The 21,557-nt window shown below is 44.6% G+C and overlaps 3 protein-coding genes across 8 annotated transcripts in view; all 3 read left to right on the top strand.

Annotated features, from left to right (window-relative positions):
• cracdla (cracd like a) overlaps positions 1-2,984 on the top strand; it is a 67,216-nt gene extending 64,232 nt beyond the window's left edge. For all 6 annotated transcript variants that reach the window (XM_088605753.1, XM_088605762.1, XM_088605773.1 and 3 more), the window contains one exon: positions 564-2,984. In XM_088605753.1, the coding sequence (XP_088461879.1) occupies positions 564-718 (155 nt within the window). In that variant the 3' untranslated portion in view covers positions 719-2,984. The remainder of the gene's footprint in view (positions 1-563) is intronic.
• A 145-nt stretch (positions 2,985-3,129) lies between these two features.
• creg2 (cellular repressor of E1A-stimulated genes 2) lies at positions 3,130-13,056 on the top strand. The gene is made up of 4 exons (XM_088605837.1): positions 3,130-5,667; positions 6,288-6,457; positions 7,215-7,328; positions 11,897-13,056. The coding sequence occupies exons 1-4, from the start codon at positions 5,203-5,205 to the stop codon at positions 12,042-12,044; spliced, it is 897 nt and encodes a 298-aa protein (XP_088461963.1). The 5' UTR covers positions 3,130-5,202; the 3' UTR covers positions 12,045-13,056.
• Positions 13,057-16,488: 3,432 nt separating this feature from the next.
• Positions 16,489-21,557, top strand: part of mgat4a (alpha-1,3-mannosyl-glycoprotein 4-beta-N-acetylglucosaminyltransferase A) — a 69,681-nt gene continuing 64,612 nt past the window's right edge. Inside the window, exons 1-2 of the mRNA XM_088605717.1 lie at positions 16,489-16,650; positions 17,193-17,505. Of these exons, the coding sequence (XP_088461843.1) occupies positions 17,412-17,505 (94 nt within the window). The 5' untranslated portion in view covers positions 16,489-16,650; positions 17,193-17,411. The remainder of the gene's footprint in view (positions 16,651-17,192; positions 17,506-21,557) is intronic.

The following is a 21,557-nucleotide window of genomic DNA, read 5'->3' as shown; positions in this document are numbered from 1 at the left end:
CACTTATATAGCACTTTTCTGGACACTCCACTCAAAGTGCTTCACAGGTAATGGGGACTCCCCTCCACCACTACCAATGTGCAGCATCCACCTGAATGATGTGTCTGCAGCCATAGTGCGCCAGAATGCTCACCACAAATCAGCTATTAGTGCAGAGGAGAACAGAATGATTAAGCCAATTCATGGATGGGGATCGTTTAAAAAGTAGAGCTAGTTATGCAGACAAACAGGGAACGTGAGATGCAAGAAAATCCAATTAATTTTTTCATAAGTCATCTGACATTGAAATTCAGCAGGAATCAAAAATTGAAACTGGTTCATCATATTTAGCAGACATCTTTATTAGATAAAATAATTGCTGTTTGTATTGCTACCCCCAAAGGTAACTAAGTTACAAGAGGGCACTGCATACAGCAAATATAGTGATATAACAGTTAGGGATACAGCAGAGCTAAATAAAATAATAAATGTAGTTACAGACAAGATACAGAATAAGTTCAAAAGTTTTAAAAATTGGTAGTTGTGGTAGCCTGCAAGCTATTAATGATATATTTTTTATGCAGAAGTTGCACCATGTGCTGTCCCACAAGCAGAGAGAGAAGTCAAACTGCCATCAACCAAAGACACCCTGCTGCCTGTGTCTGGGGGGGGACAGCCCTCCTGGATGGAACTAGCGAAGAAGAAAGCCCAAGCATGGAGTGACAAGACAGTGGACTGACAGCTTGGCGTCCCAGCTTACTTGGCACTGGACCCTGCCTGTACCTGTCCCTGAGTGTCTCCACGTTTGCCCGCTGTCATCTCCTGAGCAGCCTGTCGGACTGGGGAAAGTGCACGTCTCTGGAGTGTCTCTCACCCCAGTGCTAGAAGGCTTGTCGCAGCTGCGGACAGGTCCGACACATGTTTGTTGGGGGGAATATTGCCAATTTTTAAAACCTGGGAGCAAAATGCACCTAGATTTCTGCTTGAGAGCATATATATATATATTCGTATGAGCCTAACATGCAGAAGTTACATAGTTATATTGTCACAGTCAGGTGCCTCAGCCAGTTGCGGCTGGCATCATCCAAATCGATAAAGTTGCCGGGGCATCTGAAGCGAGGGCAGGAGTATAGGATGTGGTCGGCCGTCTGCTCCTTGCCGTCTCCGCATTCGCAGATTGGGTCATCAGTGAGACCCCAATTGTGTAGGGTGGCCCGGAAACGGCCATTCCGGTTTTTAGTCAGTTCAGCTTGACCCAGGCTTGTCTGGGTAGGTCATTTCCAGCGGGTTTGTTTCTTGAGAGCATGTGGCCTCTTGAGAAGATTTCCAATCATTGGGCAGATGTGTCTTGGCTGGTGCTTCTTGAGAGATGGGGAAATGCTAAGGGTGAAATATCAGTTCCTTGGTTGTAATCTGTTTTTTTTTTAGGTGTTAAAAATTAGCTCTGGTACCTAATGGTTTTGTGGTCGGAATCATGGATGCAGTATCTATACTATACTACGATGTCATCAATTAAGCTCTAACATTATCACTTAAACATCATCAATTAAACATGACCAGTACCTCATAAATGAGGCAGTGGCTCTGTGGCTAAGGGTCTGCACCTTTGGCTGGAAGGTTGCCGGTTTGTATCCCTACTCCGTTGGGCCCCTGAGGCAGGCCCTTAACCCCAACTGCCCCAGGGGTGCTGTATAAATGGCTGAACCTGTGCTCTGACCCCAAGCTTCGCTCCCTGTCTGCGTGTCTCATGGAGAGCAAGTTGGGGTATGCGAAAAGACAAATTCCTAATACAAGAAATTGTATATGGCCAATAAAGTGATCTTATCTTATAAAGGTAACTATTAACAGCTGGCATTTGAAAAAATAGAAAAAAATAGTGCTGGTAAATAGTATCAAAAGCATGTAATAAAGAATGATGCCCATGACAACCTTGCTTTCTTATTTACCTTAGGACTTAGCTTTAGGATGGCTACAGTAGCTGAATGTGGAAGCCATCTGAAACAGAGACTGTGTGTCTGAGAGCACTGAGAGAGCACTAAGGACATTCAGCCACGGTTTACTTTCCACCGGACACACCTGCATTGTTTGTCAATCTGTCCTTTTACAGTAATTGCCTTGAAAAACAACCCAGTGCCGCAATATTTCAGCACTTAAAATATGATACAGTCTCAATAAATATCTTAGAACTAGAGGGTTTGCATCTCATATGGGCACTAGAAAAATTAGATATGTCAGAGCTTACCAACAGTTAATGGATTGCGACAAGGAAGAACAACTGTTCGATTATTTTTTGACACAGGCGCAAAGAACGAACCATGTTATATCCTGTACAAAATGAATTCTAAGCTAATTTTGGAAAGAACTATTTTTCAGAATGGGAAAACTTGCATTTAAAATGGTTTATTTAATGATGTTGGTCCGAAAAATCTTCCGAGGTTTTATGTAGATTACAGTTAGGATTAGTTATTATCATTGTAAAGGAATTCAAAAGCTGCACTTCATATATGAAGCGGGGGTAATATTTGTTATTTTGTTATATCAAGATTGTATATTTGTCACTCTGCTCTGGGCTGTCCAGTCTTGGTCCTGGTGGGTTGGTGTGTCTACAGGTTTTCATTCCAACTCAGTTCATAAAGAGCTGAATAAGAACTTTTTTAACTGCTTTTCAGGTGTTGTTGCTTTGAAGAAATGTAGAAAACTGCAGATACACTGCAGACACACTCCTGGACCAGGATAGGATAGCCCTGACATAGCATCTGTAACACTATCCCTGCTAAATCTTCTGTATGTACAAATTGAACTGTACAGTAGGATCAATCAAGCACTAGAGAGATACCTCACAGGACACAGTCAAAAAACTAGTCTGCAAATGAAACGCACAGAGAAAGCTTCTATACAATTAGTAAAAACTTTGTGAAAGAAACTGGTGATATGTTCTCAGAGACATATGCGATGCAGTTACATCTTATGTAAAATACAACTGAAGTAAACGTATCTCTGAATGACCTGCATCCTTCCTATGTGATTTCATTATGTTTGAATTAGAAAGCACTCATCGGATTGTTCAACTGCAGCAGAATCTGTCTATTTTTAGAAGCAGTGCTGTTCACTCCACATTGCAGAGGGCTGAAGTCCACCAGCTTTTGTTGGAAACTTAATAATGATCAATGAGCACAGACTAGGGGTGGCATGGTGGCTTAGTGGTTAGCATTTCTGCCCTATATGGTGTTTGCATGTTCTCCCTGTGTTTGTGTGGGTTTCCTCTAACACATACTGGGGGGTTAATTGGCTTCTGGGAAAACAGGCCCTGGTGTGAGTGTGCGTCTGGACCTGTGTACAGTATGTAGCCTGTGAAGGACTGGTGTCCTGTCCAGGGTGTACCCTGCCTTGCACCCGTTGCTTGCTGGAACAGGCACCTGCTCTCTCGCAACCCTGAATAGGATAACATACTGTAGTTAGAAAAGCGATGGATGGAGCACAGACCAAGACACGGTGGTAATAGAGACCAATCAAGTGACCAACTGCATCCATTCAAGTCATTGAGAGTCCAGATTGGACTGAAAACCAGAAGACATGGTGACCCTCCAGGACACAGAGTGATTGATTGATTGATTGATTGATTGATTGATTGATTGATTGATGAAGTGCAGGGTCCTCTGGAATGGCACACCATACAGTAGTCATACCCCCTCCTGTACGAATTCCTTGTACAGCAGATGGCCAGAGACGTGATCTAATGCTCATCTTTTGTGAAGATTCTGAATATCCTGAGCTTCAAAGCGCAAAGAGCTCAACAGTGCACACTGTCCTCTTGGGTCCTTCACACAGGTCTTCAGGTAGGTCGACCGGTTCCCTGTAGGTTAAGATAATGCCCTGATGCACACAGGGTTTCAGATAACAAGATAATTTAATTGTGACAGGAAGCCAAATGCAAGAGGAGTGATTCTTTAAAAAGAAATGCTGTTATGTATTGTACGCAGAAGCTGCCTTGTTTTGCTTGAAGAACTACCAGTATAACGGTTAAAACCTCAATGCATTGCATCTGTCCAAACGAATTACTGCCTGTAAGACATTATAACATCTTTTCTTTTCCCCCCCGCAGCCCTGACAGAATCACAAGGCAGCTGGTGTTAAGTCAGTGTGTGCAAAATGCTGTCTGTAGCTCAGACAAGCTGTTCGCCACAGGGAGAGTACAGGCATCATTTAACACTCCTGTGGCCAACAGACTGCTCCAGTACTATAGAACTAGTATCCCAAGAGAACAGAACACATCCACATCTTCTGTTTTCAGAGAACAGGGGAACAGAAGAACTGAGTGATACACCCTGCCTATTGACAGTCATTGGAAATACTGGTAGACTAGTGTGCCAATTATATGAGGGTCTCTCGTGTCACCAGAAAATTATTCCACCAGACGTACCCATGAACGTAAACATCTGTCACGTGCGTCTTTACAAAGCAAGGACTTCGGAGAAAAATAAAAGGGCAACTTAAATGAGTTGTTGATGTTTAAAGAGTTTGTATGTTCCGAACACGCTTCGAAATCCGCTGCAGAATCTCAAATAAAATTAAAGCGCACAAGTATGTTTTACTTGTTTTAGCATCATTGCACTGGGAGTCTGTCGAGTTGAGAATAAAATTAAGAATGCTTTTGCTCACCGTTAATTATACAACTACTTGCCCTCTGTACTGTACACCTAATCTACCTGTTGGACGGTGCTTTTCTGTCTCTTAGTACACTGGAATAGGCATGTTGGCTTTCTTTTCTTTTGATTTTCTTAATGTTCTCTTTTATTCTATAGTTTTTAACTGTTTCATTTACTTCATTCATTTGTGTGGACCTCACTTTTTTGTTGATGTATTTTAAAATACCGTAAGCCGATGTAGCATGCCAACTCAAGAAAAAGCTGCAGTAGACGACAGGAAAAACAATGGAATTTGAGTTTTATTTTATTTACTACATCAGAGTCATTTACCTTGGAGTTAGACTAAGCTTCATTTTTATTCTGCACGAGTATACATTACTCGTATGTTGTAATTTAATGCATATGGCACAATTACACACGCGTCTCGGCGGTTAACTTCAGTAATTCCAAAAAATAACTCGGGTGGCTCTTCATTGCGCCCCAAGGTGGAGCTGTTACGCCGGCAGCCGGCGGTTATCTTCTGAAAATTCATGCTGCTGCGTATTTTGCTGTTGTGGGCAGCAAGTGAGCAAATATTATGGGTTTTGAAAATAAGAGTACAATGACGGAAACTCGGCGTCTTTTCGATGGACGGCGTGACATGATTTTGGTGATCCTGGTTGCCTTGTTCTGCCTTGGAGAGACCTATGTCATCCTAAATTCAGTTTCCTGGGCTATCACCAGCGAAGTGGACGAGGAATTGGAAATCTCTTCCAGCGAAGACGCAGCTCCAGCTCTTTTGGAGGATACTGGCAGTATATGGAAGCAGCAGTCCTACCCGGCCTCTATTTACAAAGATCATTTGGACAGGCGAAGAGGGCAAAGGACTGCAGATGCCAAACAGGTTTCATCCCCGTCCAGGATGTTTTCGTACCGGAGGGAAGGGCTGAACGCAGCTGTCGCTCCGCCGCCTCCCCCGCACGAGCAGACGGCCAGGACAGCCCGGTACCTGGCGCACTACAGTGACTGGGGGTTCCTGGCGACACTTTGCACACAGGAGAAGGTAAATCACATGTCGTACGATTTTACGGGATTCAATCATACCAACCTGCAATGCAGGCTTTAGAGAGAAGGCAAGGGGGGGGGGGGGGGGGGACAGGAATTAAATTGTACGATTCCAAGATGCCCATAACAGTTCTTGTATCATCACGTAATGCTTTACAGCTGTTACCAGAAGTATTTTTTTACATTAAGTTTAAATTATTGGTTAACAATAGTCATATTAAAGAAGTCAGAAGTAATTGGTAAAATAAGGCTCACTGTGTCCAAGGGTCTGAATTTGTAGGGAAGATGTAAATTTGGGACCTCGCCCAAATTGTAAGGGACATTTAATAAATGATCTCGTAGCATTTCATGGCAATGCAATAGCCATACTCATTTTACTTACGGTGCATAAATGCCACTTCCATGTACACAAGCATATTGATTTCAGAGTGTCATTACCTCACAGTCATAACATCAAAGTACAAGTTAACAAGGTGACCCACAATATTTACGCAGACACATCATGGTGAACATTTCCTCTCTCCCACACCAGTAGGGGCTCTTGAACACGCCTCCTGGATGAATCTCTGTGGTTTAAGTGCTTCTGGGTCGTGTTATGGCTTCTCTTGTGTTCGTCAGATTCAGGGTCGGCCTTTTGGGAGTGTTTTCTCTGTGAGCGACGGGCCCCTGGGCAACAGTACAGGAACACCCTACTTCTGTGTCTCTGCCCTGCACAGCAGCGTGGAGGACCTCAAAGTCAACCCTGTGGCCTCTCTGACTTTTCCTGCGCCAGAAGGAGACTACTGTAGGTAGGGCCGTTGGATTGAGGGACCGTTTAGCTGGACTGCGTGGGGATTTTTTTCCCCACAGTGAAAGAGCACTTCAGCCCTGACGTTGTTGTCACGCCAGCTGTCTGATGCCAGTCACCTCGAGACACATTTTGATGGGTTAGGAGCCTTACCTATCCCATCAAAAAGCTGCCTTGAAGTGCTGTAATATCTCTGTGACATCCTTCCCACAGGGAACTTGTAAAAACGGTGCAGCTCCTTGGGCAGTGTGAATGTCCACAATATGGACAGTGATGTGTAAAAGAGCTGGATCCACTCAGCCAGCCAACCACTGCATAGTCCAGCTCAGCAACCCTTCTCAGCCCACGCTGCACTCCGGCAGGCTCTGTGCAGCCAGATCTAGTGAGGCTGTAACAGCAGACAATAACAATGTGAAATAACCCTGACTCCTAGTCTCAAAACTTGGTTACAGCCAAGTCCATGGCCGTCCAGGCCAGGCTCAGACAGTGAGGGAATGCCAGGATGCTGCAGCTGGCTGACTTGCTGCGCTGTGTTGTCAAAATTACTGTATTGATCCCTTAGCATCTGAGTAGGAGGTGCTGGAAATCAAAGTACTTTTTTTAGTGGTTTGGTCTGCTGTCAGTTAAAGCACCAGACCCTTGTTTAAAAAAAAAAACTGTTTCTGGAATTTCAGACACAAGCTAGGCCTTGTGTGGACATGTGTGGAGAAGTGTCCCTCAGCCCCTGTGCTGATGATGTGGCTTCTCCTTTCCCCCAGGGAACACCTGATGGACCCGGAGGAGCCCAGGTGTGCCCAGTTAACGCTGACTGGCAGGATGCTGGCAGTGGAAGAACCAGAGGGGGAGCTTGCAAGGGAAGCCATGTTCTCCAGGTGAGTGGGGGCTTCAGTACGGTCGCAGGCACGTGGAGAAGGTGGCTGGGGTTCTGTGTGGTGTACATGGTGATACACTGCCTTCAGAAAGTATCAACCCCCCTCACCAGAATACTTGTAAGTACAGTTGTGTTATTGTTGGAGGTGCTGTATTTTATCAGTGAAGGAATCCTCCTCCAGGTAGGATTGTTCTTAAATCTGAGAGACAAACACTTAGTAGTGATAGGCTATACTGCAAAACTGTACAAGTATGTGTTGTCAGCAAGGAAATGTACCCTGCATACTGGCTCTCGGTCTAGCTGAGGTCTTCTATATTGCTCTTACCACAGTGCTTCCCCCTTTTTGACAAAGGTTCTCCTAGTTTTTCTTGGAGTTATGACCCATTGGCCCTAAATCGCAGAGATCATCAAAGAAAATGCCCTGTCTTTACTTAGATGTTGGTTTGTTTTTTAGACAATTCAGTGAAGAAATTCAGTGAAACCTTCTGTGGACTGTTCCTTAAAAAATACTGTCCATATACATGTACTTATACTGTTGTGTATAAATGCACCAGTGCTGTCTGAAGGATTTTGTATTGCTATAGGCCTTTCCCATGTGCGTGGTATAAATTGGTGTCATACTATTTGAGTGGTGCCTTTTTTTAAGTGAAACTTTATCCTGACATTATTAAGATCACACCGTATCTCGCACTGTATTAAAATCTAGCTAAGAAAGACGGCTTTTGTTCGGACCGTGCAGGTAACTTTTAGCAGAGCGTCTCCACTTGTGTCTGGGTATCCGAAGAACAGAGTCAGTGAAGTGAGGCCATGAGGCTGTCTCATATTCTGAAGGCAATGAATAGGCAATAGTCCCAGTAACCACTGGGCCAGCTGCCCAGCTGGCATCTCCCTTACAAAAAGAATTTGCCTGTTCTGATAGACAAGTGTGCAATAGCAGACCTGTCTTGTGTAGTGTTGTCTGTGTGCATCAAAGATCTCAACAGAAGTGAGATCATTCTAGCCCAGAGCATACTGTCCTCTGGTGGCACATATTGGAAGGTTTGTGTAAGGAGACCAAGTGCGAGTTTTCTTTCAGGCTCCCTCACAGCAACTCCTCCTGGTGCAGCACAGATGTCTCATCTTCTGCTTCAGTGTTTTACTACACTATATATGCAGACAGGCTATGTTTCTTCAGAACCTGTGAATCTGAATTGTTCATAGGTTAGTGCTAACATTACTTTTAGTTGCCCTTCAGAAGTTTAGCTGTGACAAGGAACTACAGAGAGAGAGTCAAGTGAGAACGTTTTCAGTGATGGGAGGAAGTGTAGTTGCACAGAAAAAAAAATAGAGAAGAAAGAAATGAAAAATTATTAAATGACAACATAAGACAAGAAGACTTGTAAGAACATTAACAAGGGAAATTGTGAGGCAGGATGATTTAATCACTCAAGGGAAAGTGCTCTGGGACAAAAAGATGTATAATTGGAGGTCGTTTGGCAGATTATTTCAGTCATTAGTGGCAATAAATTGAAGTGAGTTGTTGCTAAAAATGGTACCTACTCTTGGGAGATTCAATTTGATAAATTCTACATCTTAAATTGTGAGGCGGCACAGGTATGCTGAAATAAATTACGAGGATGGGAAGTTGTTTTACTGACTGAAGGCCATCACCAGTTAATTGAAACCTCAGAAGCATTTGTCTAGTATGCAGACAGGACCAATCAATCAAAGTGATAAATCAATGGCAGAACAGTGTGTCCCCAGACCAGCTGTAGATGCCGTTTTGTAAACATCATCATCATCATGGTCGGAGATCAAGAGTTCTGAACAAAAAACATATTGGCACAGTGTTCCAAAAACAGAAATTGTACTGTGGCAGGCTCTTTGTTTCAGAGTCTAAAACAAAAGATTTCCAAATTCAGGAAAGCAGACGATGAAGGAATGAGACAGAGTGCAGTAGAATAGGATGTGAAATCAGTGGAGGATGGCAAAAGTTTAAACAGGTTCTTCAGATTCAAAGCACAAAACAGATTCATCCCAAGAATAAGCATATGCTAGAACATGTTTAATAAATCAATGAAGATATACAGAAAAGGAAAACCTTTTCTAAAATGATAAAAAGAAAAGGAATCAGTCCCCATATTTGGTGCATGTTTTTTGACAGTATTACTAAAACTAGCTTTACCAAAGACTCAAGCATCTCTGCTGGGATGAGAGATTTCCTGACCCTTTATTAAAGCCAGAGCAAGTAGAAGAGCCGGTTTATTTTTTAAAACTTAAAATGTCTTCTATTTGAAATCATATTCTGGAGATTCACAGGTGAAAGGTGTACTTTTAAGATGGTTCCTGGAGGTGCTGTGCTTCAACAGTAGTGGGTCTAACTCCAGATCAGAAGGTTATGTGTTCAAAGCACATCACGGGGTCAGTGTTTTCTATGTGAAAGTGTATTAGAAATTTAAAAACGGGAGGTGCTTCTTTATCCAACGGGTTGTGGGAGTATGAAACAGTCACTGAATGACCTCTCATTTTGAGCCTTTCTTCTTAATACGTGCTGTGGCACAGTGACCAGTAGGATCATAACAATCGGCAGGCGTATTTGTGAGATATCAAGCAATATTGAGATAATAATAATAATAATAATTGCTTACATTTATATAGCGCTTTTCTGGACACTCCACTCAAAGCGCTTTACAGGTAATGGGGACTCCCCTCCACCACCAATGTGCAGCATCCACCTGGATGATGCGACGGCAGCCATAGTGCGCCAGAACGCTCACCACACATCAGCTATTAGTGGGGAGGAGAGCAGAGTAATTAAGCCAATTCATAGATGGGGATTATTAGGAGGCCATGATAGGTAAAGGCCAATGGGAAATTTGGCCAGGACGCCGGGGTTACACCCCTACTCTTTACGAGAAACGCCCTGGGATTTTTAATGACCACAGAGAGTCAGGACCTCGGTTTTACGTCTCATCCGAAGGACGGCACCTGTTTACAGTATAGTGTCCCCGTCACTATACTGGGGCATTAGGACCCACAAGGACCGCAGGGTGAGCGCCCCCTGCTGGCCCCACTAACACCTCTTCCAGCAGCAACCTTAGTTGATACTTAGAGATACCAAGAAATGTTGACTTACAATCTGAAAAAGGTTAAAAGAATCGAATTGTATGAACGTTTAACAAGGATCAGTTTTAATAACCTGAGAGAATAAACCTATGGCTCAAGTAAGGAGCATTATGTTCACCAAATAAAGGTAAGGTGACTGCAGAAGAAAGCGGAGATCTCTAGCATCTAGAGACTGTCAGACATTGTTTCTTCAAAACCTGGATTTTGATTATGAGTAAGTCTAGTTCTTTTAGACAAAAGAAAACACTGAGGGTGGCACGGTGGTGTAGTGGACTGTATTGCTGCTTTGCAGCTCTGGTTCACTAGATTCTACTCCCGGAGGGCTGTCTGCATGGAGTTTGTATGTTCTCCCTGTGTTTGTCTGGTCCTCCCCTCACAATCCAAAGACATGCTGGTGTGTTCATTGCAGAGGTCTTGCCAGTCCAAGGACCCCTACCTGGATAGAAGGACAAACAGGGGACTCCATGAGATTTTAACCTGTTATGTCACTGCATACTATTTTTTATAATTATTGATGTAAACACCCCATAATTATGCTATTTAGGGAGATGATTAAAACAATAATAAACATGAAGGATTACAAAACACCTTGTAATTAGCACACGTACTGTACCTCAGTGAGAGGACTGGCCCCGGTGAGTTGCACAGCTTTTCTATTCTTGTGGAGATGGAGGATAACAAACAGAGCCTCGAATCACCCTCTGGCTGCAGTCTTGAATTATATTTGTTTTTCAAGTAACCCAGGGCAGAAAATCCACATTCATACAAATATGTTGCTTCAAGAGGCCCTGAATTGCCTTTGTGCTCACTTGGGGAATCATCCCTCTGGTAACCAATCCAGAGGGCTGAGCAGGGTTTTTGATTGAGGAGCGATCCATTATCCCCTTAGCTGTTGTCTTTCTTGTTGCCACGCGTAATATTGACCAGTGAATATGGCCAGTCGTTATTGGTTGAGTGCCCCAACCAAATGATACGGTACGTTGATTTGTTGATGCAGAAATGAAGATCAGGGAAGCCCTGTATGACAGAGTGGTGATTGCATGAATAAGCAAGTTCGGAGTTTGAGTTATAAAATAAAGTGTTTGTTCTTTTGTAACACATCTTTAAATGGATTATACTTTATATAGTTAATATTTTTTCCTTCCCTAAAAATTTAACTTGCAAAAGTATTTTTCTACAGACCTCCTTACAGACAACCCTTACAGGTTGAATTGGATTCTGGGGAAACGAATCTTGGTGTGAGTGTGTGTGTGTCTGTGTGTGCCCGGTGATGGACTGGTGTCCTGTCCAGGGTGTATCCTGCCTTGTGCCACTTGCTTGCCAAGATAGGCACAATTCCAAACAAAATGGATGTAATCTGTGAATTACCTGGAAGAAAAACAAAGCTTTTGGAAAAGCTTAACACTACATGCTGCTTAAACTGTGTGCTTGAGAGTGTGTTTAAATTACAGCTTTGCCTTGCAGGCACCCTGTGATGAAGAAGTGGCCCAGAGGACAGGACTGGTTCTTCATGAAGATGCACATCGAGCAGGTGTGGCTCCAGAACTTGGTTGGAAGGGTTTCCTTCATACCGCTGGACGACTACTTCAAAGCAAGCCCAGACAAGCCCTGACAGTCTCACTCTCACGCAGAGCTTTACAGAACGTGGACTGAGATACAGGATGGGCTCATAGGCACCCATTCTCCTGAACGGCGTCCCCCATAAATAGGGAGACATTTGAACATTTGAGCTCCTGTTCAGAAGTCTAACAAAATTTGACAATCTGAGAGTAAACCAGGGCAGGGGGAGGGGCAAATTGCATGTACTAAGGTGTCAGCAATTGTTTTAAAGTCTGCCTGCAGAAACAATAAAGCTCTCTATTTATTTTTTCTTCTTGAAAACATGTTAATTTTGAGGTCTTACGCTAAAAAGACAGAGAAACGGAGATTAATTTTTGTGAGTGGTTTGTGTTGGCACCAGAAGCCCTTAATAAACTAAGAGCCTTTATTCTGTTGAGGTGGTGTTAAGTTTTTGTTAATCTATTATTATTATTATTATTATTATTATTATTATTATTATTATTATTATTATTATTAGTGTTTGTCATAGGTAAGAATGATCCATGTTTTGTTTTGTATTGGTATAGGTATCAATAATCATTAAGATGGCAGGACAGTCGAGGGCTTTTGGAGCAGTTTTGCAACCAAACAAAAGCTGAAGCTAACAAACAGCTCTCTAGGAAACTAGGCTACATACAGTACCTGCTTCAAAACAAGCAACTCCAACACTCGGTATCCCTGGAGCCTCTTCAAAACTTCCAGACTCGCCAATGTAGCTTCCCAAAACTCTTAAGATTCCTTATATTCACTATCGGTGAACGTGCACTTGGGGGGGCAAGGGAGGGAGGAGGAGGAGGGCAGCAGCAGGCCCCCCAGAGGTTTCTGGAGAATGTGGTCCCAACAGGGCCATGCTCTCACAATGCCCAAAGGCTAATTAATTACACACCACAGGATGCCAAGGGATTATAGTTGAATTAATAGAGAGCTTATCATCTTACAGTGCTCATTTAAGGACTCGTTTGTACAGTATCTGTATGTCTACCAATAGGGATGAACAACCCAATAAACAAGTACTGGGATCAATACCAGATGGTGCATTTTTAATGCCTCTCATTATATTTCCTTGAATTTTTCTACCAGTAGTTGAATGAGCTAATAATAATTGATTACAATTATATAGAGCTTTTCTGGACACTCCACTCAAAGTGCTTTACAGGTAATGGGGACTCCACTCCACCACCACCAATGTGCAGCCCCACCTGGATTATGCAACGGCAGCCATAGTGCGCCAGAACGCTCACCACACATCAGCTATCAGTGGGGAGGAGAGCAGAGTGATGAAGCCAATTCATAGATGGGGATTATTGTGAAATTTGGCCAAGTCACCAGGTTCCTGTTTAGGAGAGCTGATGATATGGTGTGAATCCTAGTTGAGAAAGGGCTTGTGTGTATAATACAGAAAAACAATAGAACAGCCTGCTTTAGGTGGACAGCTACAGGCCCACTACATCAGGCTATCTTCTGTACGTGCAATGTGAGGCTTGCTGTTGATCTGCCTGTAACTTACAGTGTAAGGTAATTACAGTATTTTTTCCCCAGTTCTTTAACTTGGTGAGTTTTAGAGTCAAACACATTGCATTCAACCTTCCCCATTTGATCTCTCCAACATGCTGAGTATCCTAATGCTCTCAGTAGTGAACATAAATCTTAACACGGGCAGGTGGGACTGCCTTCATTAATGCCTTCATTATCCTCTGCCGACGAGCCTGACCTCACAACTGGTGGGTTCAAACACATCCGCTGTTCTAAGTTCCACCTGGGCGCTCAAATCAATTAAATCCTTATCAGAACTAATAATAATAGGTTTGAACTCTTTAACCATTTTCAGTCCCTAAACAAGTAGGAAAGCTAAAAAGAAAACTTGTAAAGGTAGTCCAAGTAGGGAGCTGTGTCAGCATGCGTAGGCTGCAAAGGGAGAAGTAAAGGTTTCTTCCGTGCTGAGAAGAGAAGAAAGGAAACACAACATTTCAGCTGTGGAGCCTTCTTCGAGTGTGAGCAAAAGGTCCCCCCCCTGCAGAAGGCTCCACGGCCGAAATGTTGTGTTCCATTTCTTCGCTTTTTCAGCATGGAATAAACCATTCACTTGTAAAGGTTGCAACCAAGTGACTTCTTGGCTCGATTCAGGTTTTGTTGAACTAAATAGATCAGCCGTGATGACAACCACCAGGCGTGTGGGTTCAGGACCAGGCCTGGAAAGCGCTGCTCCAGGATACTTTGCCTGAACTGTCAAGCTGCTCACGCAATGTGCTTTGCACTTCCTCCCTCGTTCATTCATGGGCCTGAATGAACGCCTGGGCGCAGACTCTCAGCTTTGGCTGCGTGTGCTGTAAAGGCTTTTAGAGGCTCCATTTAAAAAAAGGCTTTGCTTTGAATAATTAAGAAAACCTTTCCTTGGGCAGGTTGCTGTGCATGGGATCTGAACAAGATGAATGAGAAACACACTTTTAGAAATTAACGAGAATTTATTGCACAAATTTGATCCGATTTAGTGGATACACTGAAGGCTGAGCTTGTGGGAGTGAGATTAAAACAGTTACAGTAATGCTGACTCTCTCGGCTCACGATAACAGCCAAATAAGAGGCTGTAAGAGACTTGTCTGTGTAACATCAATGCTGGGCGTTATCCTGTACGACGATCAACAGAAATATGTTTGAACTCACTGAACTTGTCATTTTGCTCTCTAGTGATGGATTTTCCTCGAATCGTCCTGACTTAGACCAATTCACAACCTCTCCTAGTTGTGACTAAAAGGTTTCACTGTTCGGAAGGAAGCATTCACAAAGCCAATGAGAGGTGATGCAGTCCTGCAACTGTTCTCTGTGTATCACATCCATCTGATTCGGGAGAAGCCCAGAACACCTAGGATCCAAAGAATGATTCTGTGGAAATTGTGATTTTCCGTTTTTGGGCCTGGAATGTGACTCAGATTTGCGGGTACTTTATTCGTGTATGGATCAGATTACAGCTCAGCAGATCTTGGGATTTTTGAATGATCAATGTCCTTTGGTATTTTCATTCAGTATGTCAGTAAGGGACTTCATTTAAAGGCTGGGATTTTGCGTGATGGCTCTTACAGTGGGACGATTGTGGTCCAGCAAGGTACAGCTGTTTCAAAATGCAAATGGAAGAAATGAGTGCGATGTCCTGCACTGCCGCCAGCAAGACTTGATGGTGTTTGCAAGAGACAGGCAAATACCGTACAGAAAGCCAGTTCATCCCGCTGCTCGTGCGCCCGAGATCGGTGTGTGTTTTCCTCAGCTCGCGAACCCCCCTGAGCGCGTGCAGGGCACTCTCGGATGACCCACTTCCGCCCCCTTTGTTTTCGGAGCTGCGCTACAGTCTTGCCAATCCAGGTCGTTTGTGTTGTGCGCGTTTAGACAGGGAAAGTGCCTGCTGTCCGTAAAAACTGCGACTAGGCGAATCATCCGCTGAAGACCTTCAGACCATATTCAGAAAATAATTCTAACCAAACAAAGTTTAATCCCCTTCCGTCACTGAAAACAGCGCAGCGACGTTTTAAGAAGTCACGTAACCCAAACCTTTAGATGATTAATTTTTCCACATTTGATTTCAATTTGGGGAGTTATTTTCCATTTTAGAAATATGGAATGGTAGAAGATGTTTAGACATTTGACAACGACCACCAGTAAGAACTGTCGACGCTTGACATCAATTACTTTCGTGTTTTGATGTGGAGATGATTTGTTCTGTTCGATGTCCCTCACTTGATAAGCCACGCTTGCAAAAATTATTTAAAATATATTAAACCTGCCAATAGTACCATAAATGGCAATAACAATAAAGGGACTAGATTTCAATGGTAATTTTGAAAATGTAAGGTATAATTATAGAATTAAATGTTGTCTTGGATATATTTCCTGACATGTTTTTACACGTTAATGGATTTTCTCTATACATTGCCCAGAAGCACACGAAACGCCAAAGGTGGAAGTACACTGAGCTGTAGTCCCAGGTTCAGCCACACGGGGGAGTAAGCGAGCAGGACTTCCAATGCAACTTTACTCCTAATCATCTGTGGTCACCACTTAATTTTATCTTACATTACGACCAAAGCTTGAAAGTCTGGAAGTAAATGTGTAAAACATATTTGCTCTCAGCGTGTATGCTTTGACAGATATTAATATTCCGCAACTAACGTATTAAATATAGTTTAATATTTCCTTTGATATATGTATATGAGGGACGCTCTTGAACCCGATTCCTCCACAACACAACGGAAAAAAAAAACTAAAGCTTTTGACACAATTTACAACACAGCCTCGCTCAAGGGCACTCTTAATTAGAAACCGCTCACAAGGGGGCGGGAAAGACAGGGTGATTGACAGAGGAAACGTCCTAACAGAGAGAAGACTGGGGCAACCCGGGTGTCGTGGTGCCCAATGGGAGTGCGCGGTGGGCGGGCGCCGCGCGAGGGTAGGTTGAGAGCGGAGAGTTCGTGTTTGTGAGAGAGAGGAAAGAGAGGCAGCGGTGGGCGACTGTGAGGGAGCTTGAAGTGTCGGGGGGGGAAAATACGAAATTTCTGTCGTGAAGTGACTTGGTCACTAGGGAGGTGGGGATCATAGCGTGTGGCGGTCGGAGGCTGGACCCGCACTGACAAGTAAGTGTAGCCTGTGAGGCTTGACCAGCTACAGTGTTTGTGGCGAGTAGCGGTGCGGGAGGTTGAGAGCTGGGAGAGGGAGAGAGACAGCGCACTTTCAGATCAGTTCAGATGCCTCCACTCGTTTGCTTTTCATTTTTTTTAGTGTAGGAGGCGACTGTGTTTTTCATCAGACTTGCCGTTTCTCTATTTAATGGGCGACCCTGCCGCCCGGGATAAGGCGTTAATCTTTCGGATCCTGTTAGTTAAATCTCGCCGCGGGTTTGGCTGCGCAGCGAGGGACAGCCGTGCCGGAGAGGAGAGTCTCCAAACTTGGGGCTGTCTTGCTTCTCCTGCGGCCAGTTTTATTTGTTGTTTTACGGGGGCGAGGGGGAGTTGGACACCGTGGACTGCTTAATTATCCCAACCTGACGGCTTGGAGAGCAAGAAAAGGAAAACATGAATAGCATCACCACCGTGTAGACGTGTCCACGCGTGTCCCTCGCGTGCGATATTGATTTTAATTTTTTCCACCTTCCTTTTGCCTGGTTTCCTTTTTGCAGCGACGAGAGAGACGCACCGGCGGATCTGCGGCCGGGTTTGGAGGGTCGTGCAAGGGGGGGGGCGAAGGGTCCGACGTGCCCCGGAGGGAGCGCTGGGATGCTCTGAGCCGGGCCGGCGCGCAGCGGGCTCCCTCGGTTGTCCCTCGGCGCCGGGGTGCGCACTGACAGAGAGAGCGGGGAGCGGTGGACGCCACGGAGTCAGCGCCGTGCTGAAATGAGATGAGGCTCAGGAATGGGACTGTGGCCACCGCGATCGTCTTCCTCACCTCTTTCCTCAGCTTGTCCTGGTACACGGCCTGGCAAAATGGGAAAGGTAAGGCCGGCGCTTTTGTCAGCTGGAGAGCTCTCGGCATTTCAGGTTGGCTGGGTCCTCTGCGCGTCGCCAAGAAACAACCCCCCAGTCTGACCGGCTCAGCGTGGTAGGCAGAAGGAGGTGCGGCCCAGCACCGTTTTCTAATCTAGGGTGTCTTCGCAGGCGCCGCTGCTATCCCAGGTGCTGTAGTAAAGGTTACAAGACGCAGGCTGTGGTTCTCTGATCAATTAGGGGGTTTTAGAAACGCCAGCTGTTTGACGGCGCCGGGAGTCACGGGAGCGACGTGTGTGACTTGCGGGCTGGTGTTTGCCCAGCGCCGGCTACCTACCCCAGCGCCCTCGTCACTGCTGGTACCTGCGGCCCCGGCGTCTGGGAATGACACCTGTTCGGACACGGGGCAGGACAAGGAGGGCCACCGGCCGTTTACACGTAGTCTCTGCTGTATTAATAATAAAACAAACGCACACAACTTTTTTGGGGGTAGGCTAGCAAGTGTTTGCGCATGTTTTCGTCTTATTAATAAGGACCGTTGCCGTTTTGAATGTTTAATTTTTGGGGTGTGTGTGATTTCATGCAGGCGACTGTGTTCAGTCGCTGTGTGCTTTTGGGTAAAACGATAGATCTCGCCCTCTCAAATTCCCTTCCTTTATCGGGAAAAATGGGTAATTCCTGGTGGGGTCACGGCTGGCCGGGAAATGAATGAGGAATCTGGTTTGAGGACGCGGTGAATACGGGCTGGTCGGGTTTAGGGAAATGGACTTTGCGGGTCTGATTCGTCGTTGAAGGAGCACTGACGTGTTTTATTCACTGGGGGCTCAGAAACGGAACAGGTCGTCGTAGAACACCTGCCGGCTGAGCCAAGCTTACTTTCGTTACAGGGCACAGTTGAAAGTTGCATGAGACTTGGTGTAGGAAAATAAAAAGCTAGGCTTCAAGAGCCGTGCGGGGTAGCCGAATAGCTAAATGATCAAATTCCACATCTGAACATGTCTCGGCCGTTTTCGCACCGAAAAACGGCTATGTGGTGCAGCCAGTTTCATTACTTGATAAAACGATCAAGTTTGATGAGTGACCCTTCTGTTTATATTTTTAGAAGCTCTCAACGGCCTTTTAAGCTCAGTGAAATAATTTAGCTGTATGTGATCTAAACCTCCTAAGATGCGTTCTTTTAGTCTTGAAAGTAGAAGTAATTAAGAGGCTTCAATAAAAATGGGGAATGATTTGTGCTATGAAGCCTTAACTTCCTGTTGTCTGAGTAGATTGAGGTTTGAAGCCTTTGCTGGTATAACTGCCACAGTCTAGCTTCAGTATTGTTTACAAATGGCATCACCTTTTGGAAGGTGCTTTTTGGAGCTGCTGTGTAAGAAGTAGTTGCAGGAAGGACAGTAACTGTTTTATACTTCGAGGGTTGAGACAAACTGCAGTCCAGCCTGGCAGGCGCAAGCTGTGACCCATGACTACACTCAGGATGAGACACACACTTATTGGCTTTCACTTGAATACGGGAGGCAAGTCAGAGATGCCAGCTTACCCAGACAGCAGCATGCCTGTGGAAGATGCGGAAGGAACTGTAGCCCCAGGAGAAAACCCACATGGACATTTAAAGGACCTGCAGCCTCCATATAGACCATATATAGAAGGTGTCCCAGAATCTAACTGAGGACGCAAGAGCTGTGAGGCAGCAGTGTTAAGCACCAAGCACTGTACTGCTCCTTTTTTAATTAATTTGCAAGATCGCCTGAAGCGGCTCATGTGAATACCCTCTTAAATGTACTACAGGACACCAGTGGTCTTGATCGTGATGAGTTCCCTGCTTGGACAGTCTCACTGTGTTGGCTAGGAATCACGGGTGGCAGGACCTGAACTTGACTTTACATAACTAATGGATCTGATTATTTGATTAGGTTGATTTGACAAGGTGCAAATTATAGAAATCATCATATTTAAAAAAAAATAGATGCCCACTCTGCAATGTTTATTTTTATTGCCAAAGAAAGTAATGACTGTTGGTGTTTCTTTAAAAAGTTATAATAGCCAGTTGTGTGTTTTGGGTAGCAGTTATGAACAGCACAACTGCACACAGGAAGTGTCTCACAGATCTGACCACACCCACCTTCCAGCCAACCAATTATCTTTTAATTTGTCACATGTTGCCCAACCCTATACTGGAGGATCAACACTGATTGGGGGGAGGCATGTCCCTCGTCGACAGTACTACATAAACGCAAGCAGTAGGAAGCTGCAGGGGTCCCTGTGTTACTGATCGCCATGGCAGTGTTCAGGTAATTGTGCGTCACTGCTAGGAGAATCCTGGACGAGTACTGACATAACCTTAGTTCAGACCCGTGATGGTAGAAGATGCGCTTTTATCAGCCGAGCCACTCAAGAGATCCCAGATGATCACCTTTTGAGAAGTAAGGAATTCTGTATTGGGGGTGAAGAACAGAAAAATGTACCACCTATGCGAAGAACTGCAAAGCCTCTGGGAACTGAGCGTGGCATCCTGACATAGAAGCTGAAGCAGGTGGCTGGGCAAGGGGCAATCATGCTTGCATTGTGCAGGTGAACGCAGGGTGAGGGAAGGAGCTTCTGGCGAGAGCTGGCCCACGCTTCTGCCTTGACTGTGATGGGTGCAGCCTTTATGACGCCTATGCCTCAGGCATTCCAGTCACACAAACTGAAAGAAAGACAGAGTGTGACCTGAGTTTAATTCATCCTTCCATCAGAAGGACCACTAGACTCGAGAACCGCTTCTACCCCACTGCAGTGCATTCTTAACGGCTAACTGCAGTGCCTCAATACACGTCTGGACTCGGCTCTTTTTACATGGTCTACCAGTTTTTTCGGTCTCACTGCTACATATGTTTTTCTACAGTGCATTTATTGTTCCTGTTGTCTGCATTGTGGTGTTTGTTGTACTGTGTATGTCCCGAGAGATCAGCACGACTAAGAATTCCAATGTACATATGGCAGTAAACTACTCTACTCTACTCCGAAGTCTGTTTTGACACTGGAGGAGATGACTCCTTTAGCATTTGTTCTTTGGAAGATCAGTTTAAGAGGCACTGTGTAGATGTGAGAGAAATCACAGTGCTGTTCAGTGAATGTTTGAGATTTAATTTGTGATGGGTTAATTTTGTGACGAACGAGGCCATTTCCAGAGAAGACTGGAAATGACACACATCAGGTGTATCCCCCACCCTTCAAGCAGTGTTAGAGTTTCATAGTCCAGATACAGCCGTGGTCACCATATGCTGTCACCATGAATGGGTGTTGATGAGAGACCATTACCAATTGTTCTGGAATCATAGAAGACAGGTCAGAGTCAGTTTCTGCAATTGCTTCTTGAATGCCTAGGTTATATTTTTAAAAAGCCCATTAGTCCTTAGAATAATAACTTAAGAGGGCCATGGGAATTACCACAAAAACATCATCACTTCAGTAGAGTGTTGCACAATGCTTATGGCTTAATTTAATAATTGTCCTGTGTAAATAATTGCTTCAGCCCTTAGAGGAGCGCCTCATTTTCCTACAACCGGCTCAAGTCTGTTTTTAAATAAGAACGTCATGATGTGTCCTGAACGTAGACTCCTCATGTTTTTATGGCCATTGACAGAAGTGGGGTTTCGTGTTGTGCTGGTTGTATGCTGCCGAGGTTATTTCATTCCCTGAACAACGGTGACTGCAGCCTTGTGTCGGCGTTTTTTTGCCTCGGTGTGCTGGTGGAAAAAACGGGCCCTGACAATTGAAGGACACTGTTCAAAAACCTCGGCCTGGGTGTGAGAAGTGGAGGCAAAAAGGGGAAATGTGTGTTTTAAAAGACTGGATTAAATTGGCTTCACTGAAGCTAAACATGCCACTTGAATAGGGCTCCACACTTCGTAGCAAGCAGTGGTGGCTAGTGGGAATGAATACATTTTCTTCAGAGAATTAATGCTGCTTTGAGCACATGATGCAGTGGTGTTCATAGCACAGCCCTGTCTTCTTGTGAAGTGAAATGTGGATTAAGGAGCTTGGATGTATGCTGAACTATAGAGAAGGCCCTCTTACTA

This window comes from Lepisosteus platostomus, chromosome 2 (assembly GCF_059453375.1).
Source record: "Lepisosteus platostomus isolate fLepPlt1 chromosome 2, fLepPlt1.hap1, whole genome shotgun sequence".
Lineage (NCBI taxonomy): Eukaryota > Metazoa > Chordata > Actinopteri > Semionotiformes > Lepisosteidae > Lepisosteus > Lepisosteus platostomus.
Note: the sequence above shows the minus strand (reverse complement) of the source record. Positions and strands in the feature narration are given on the sequence as shown.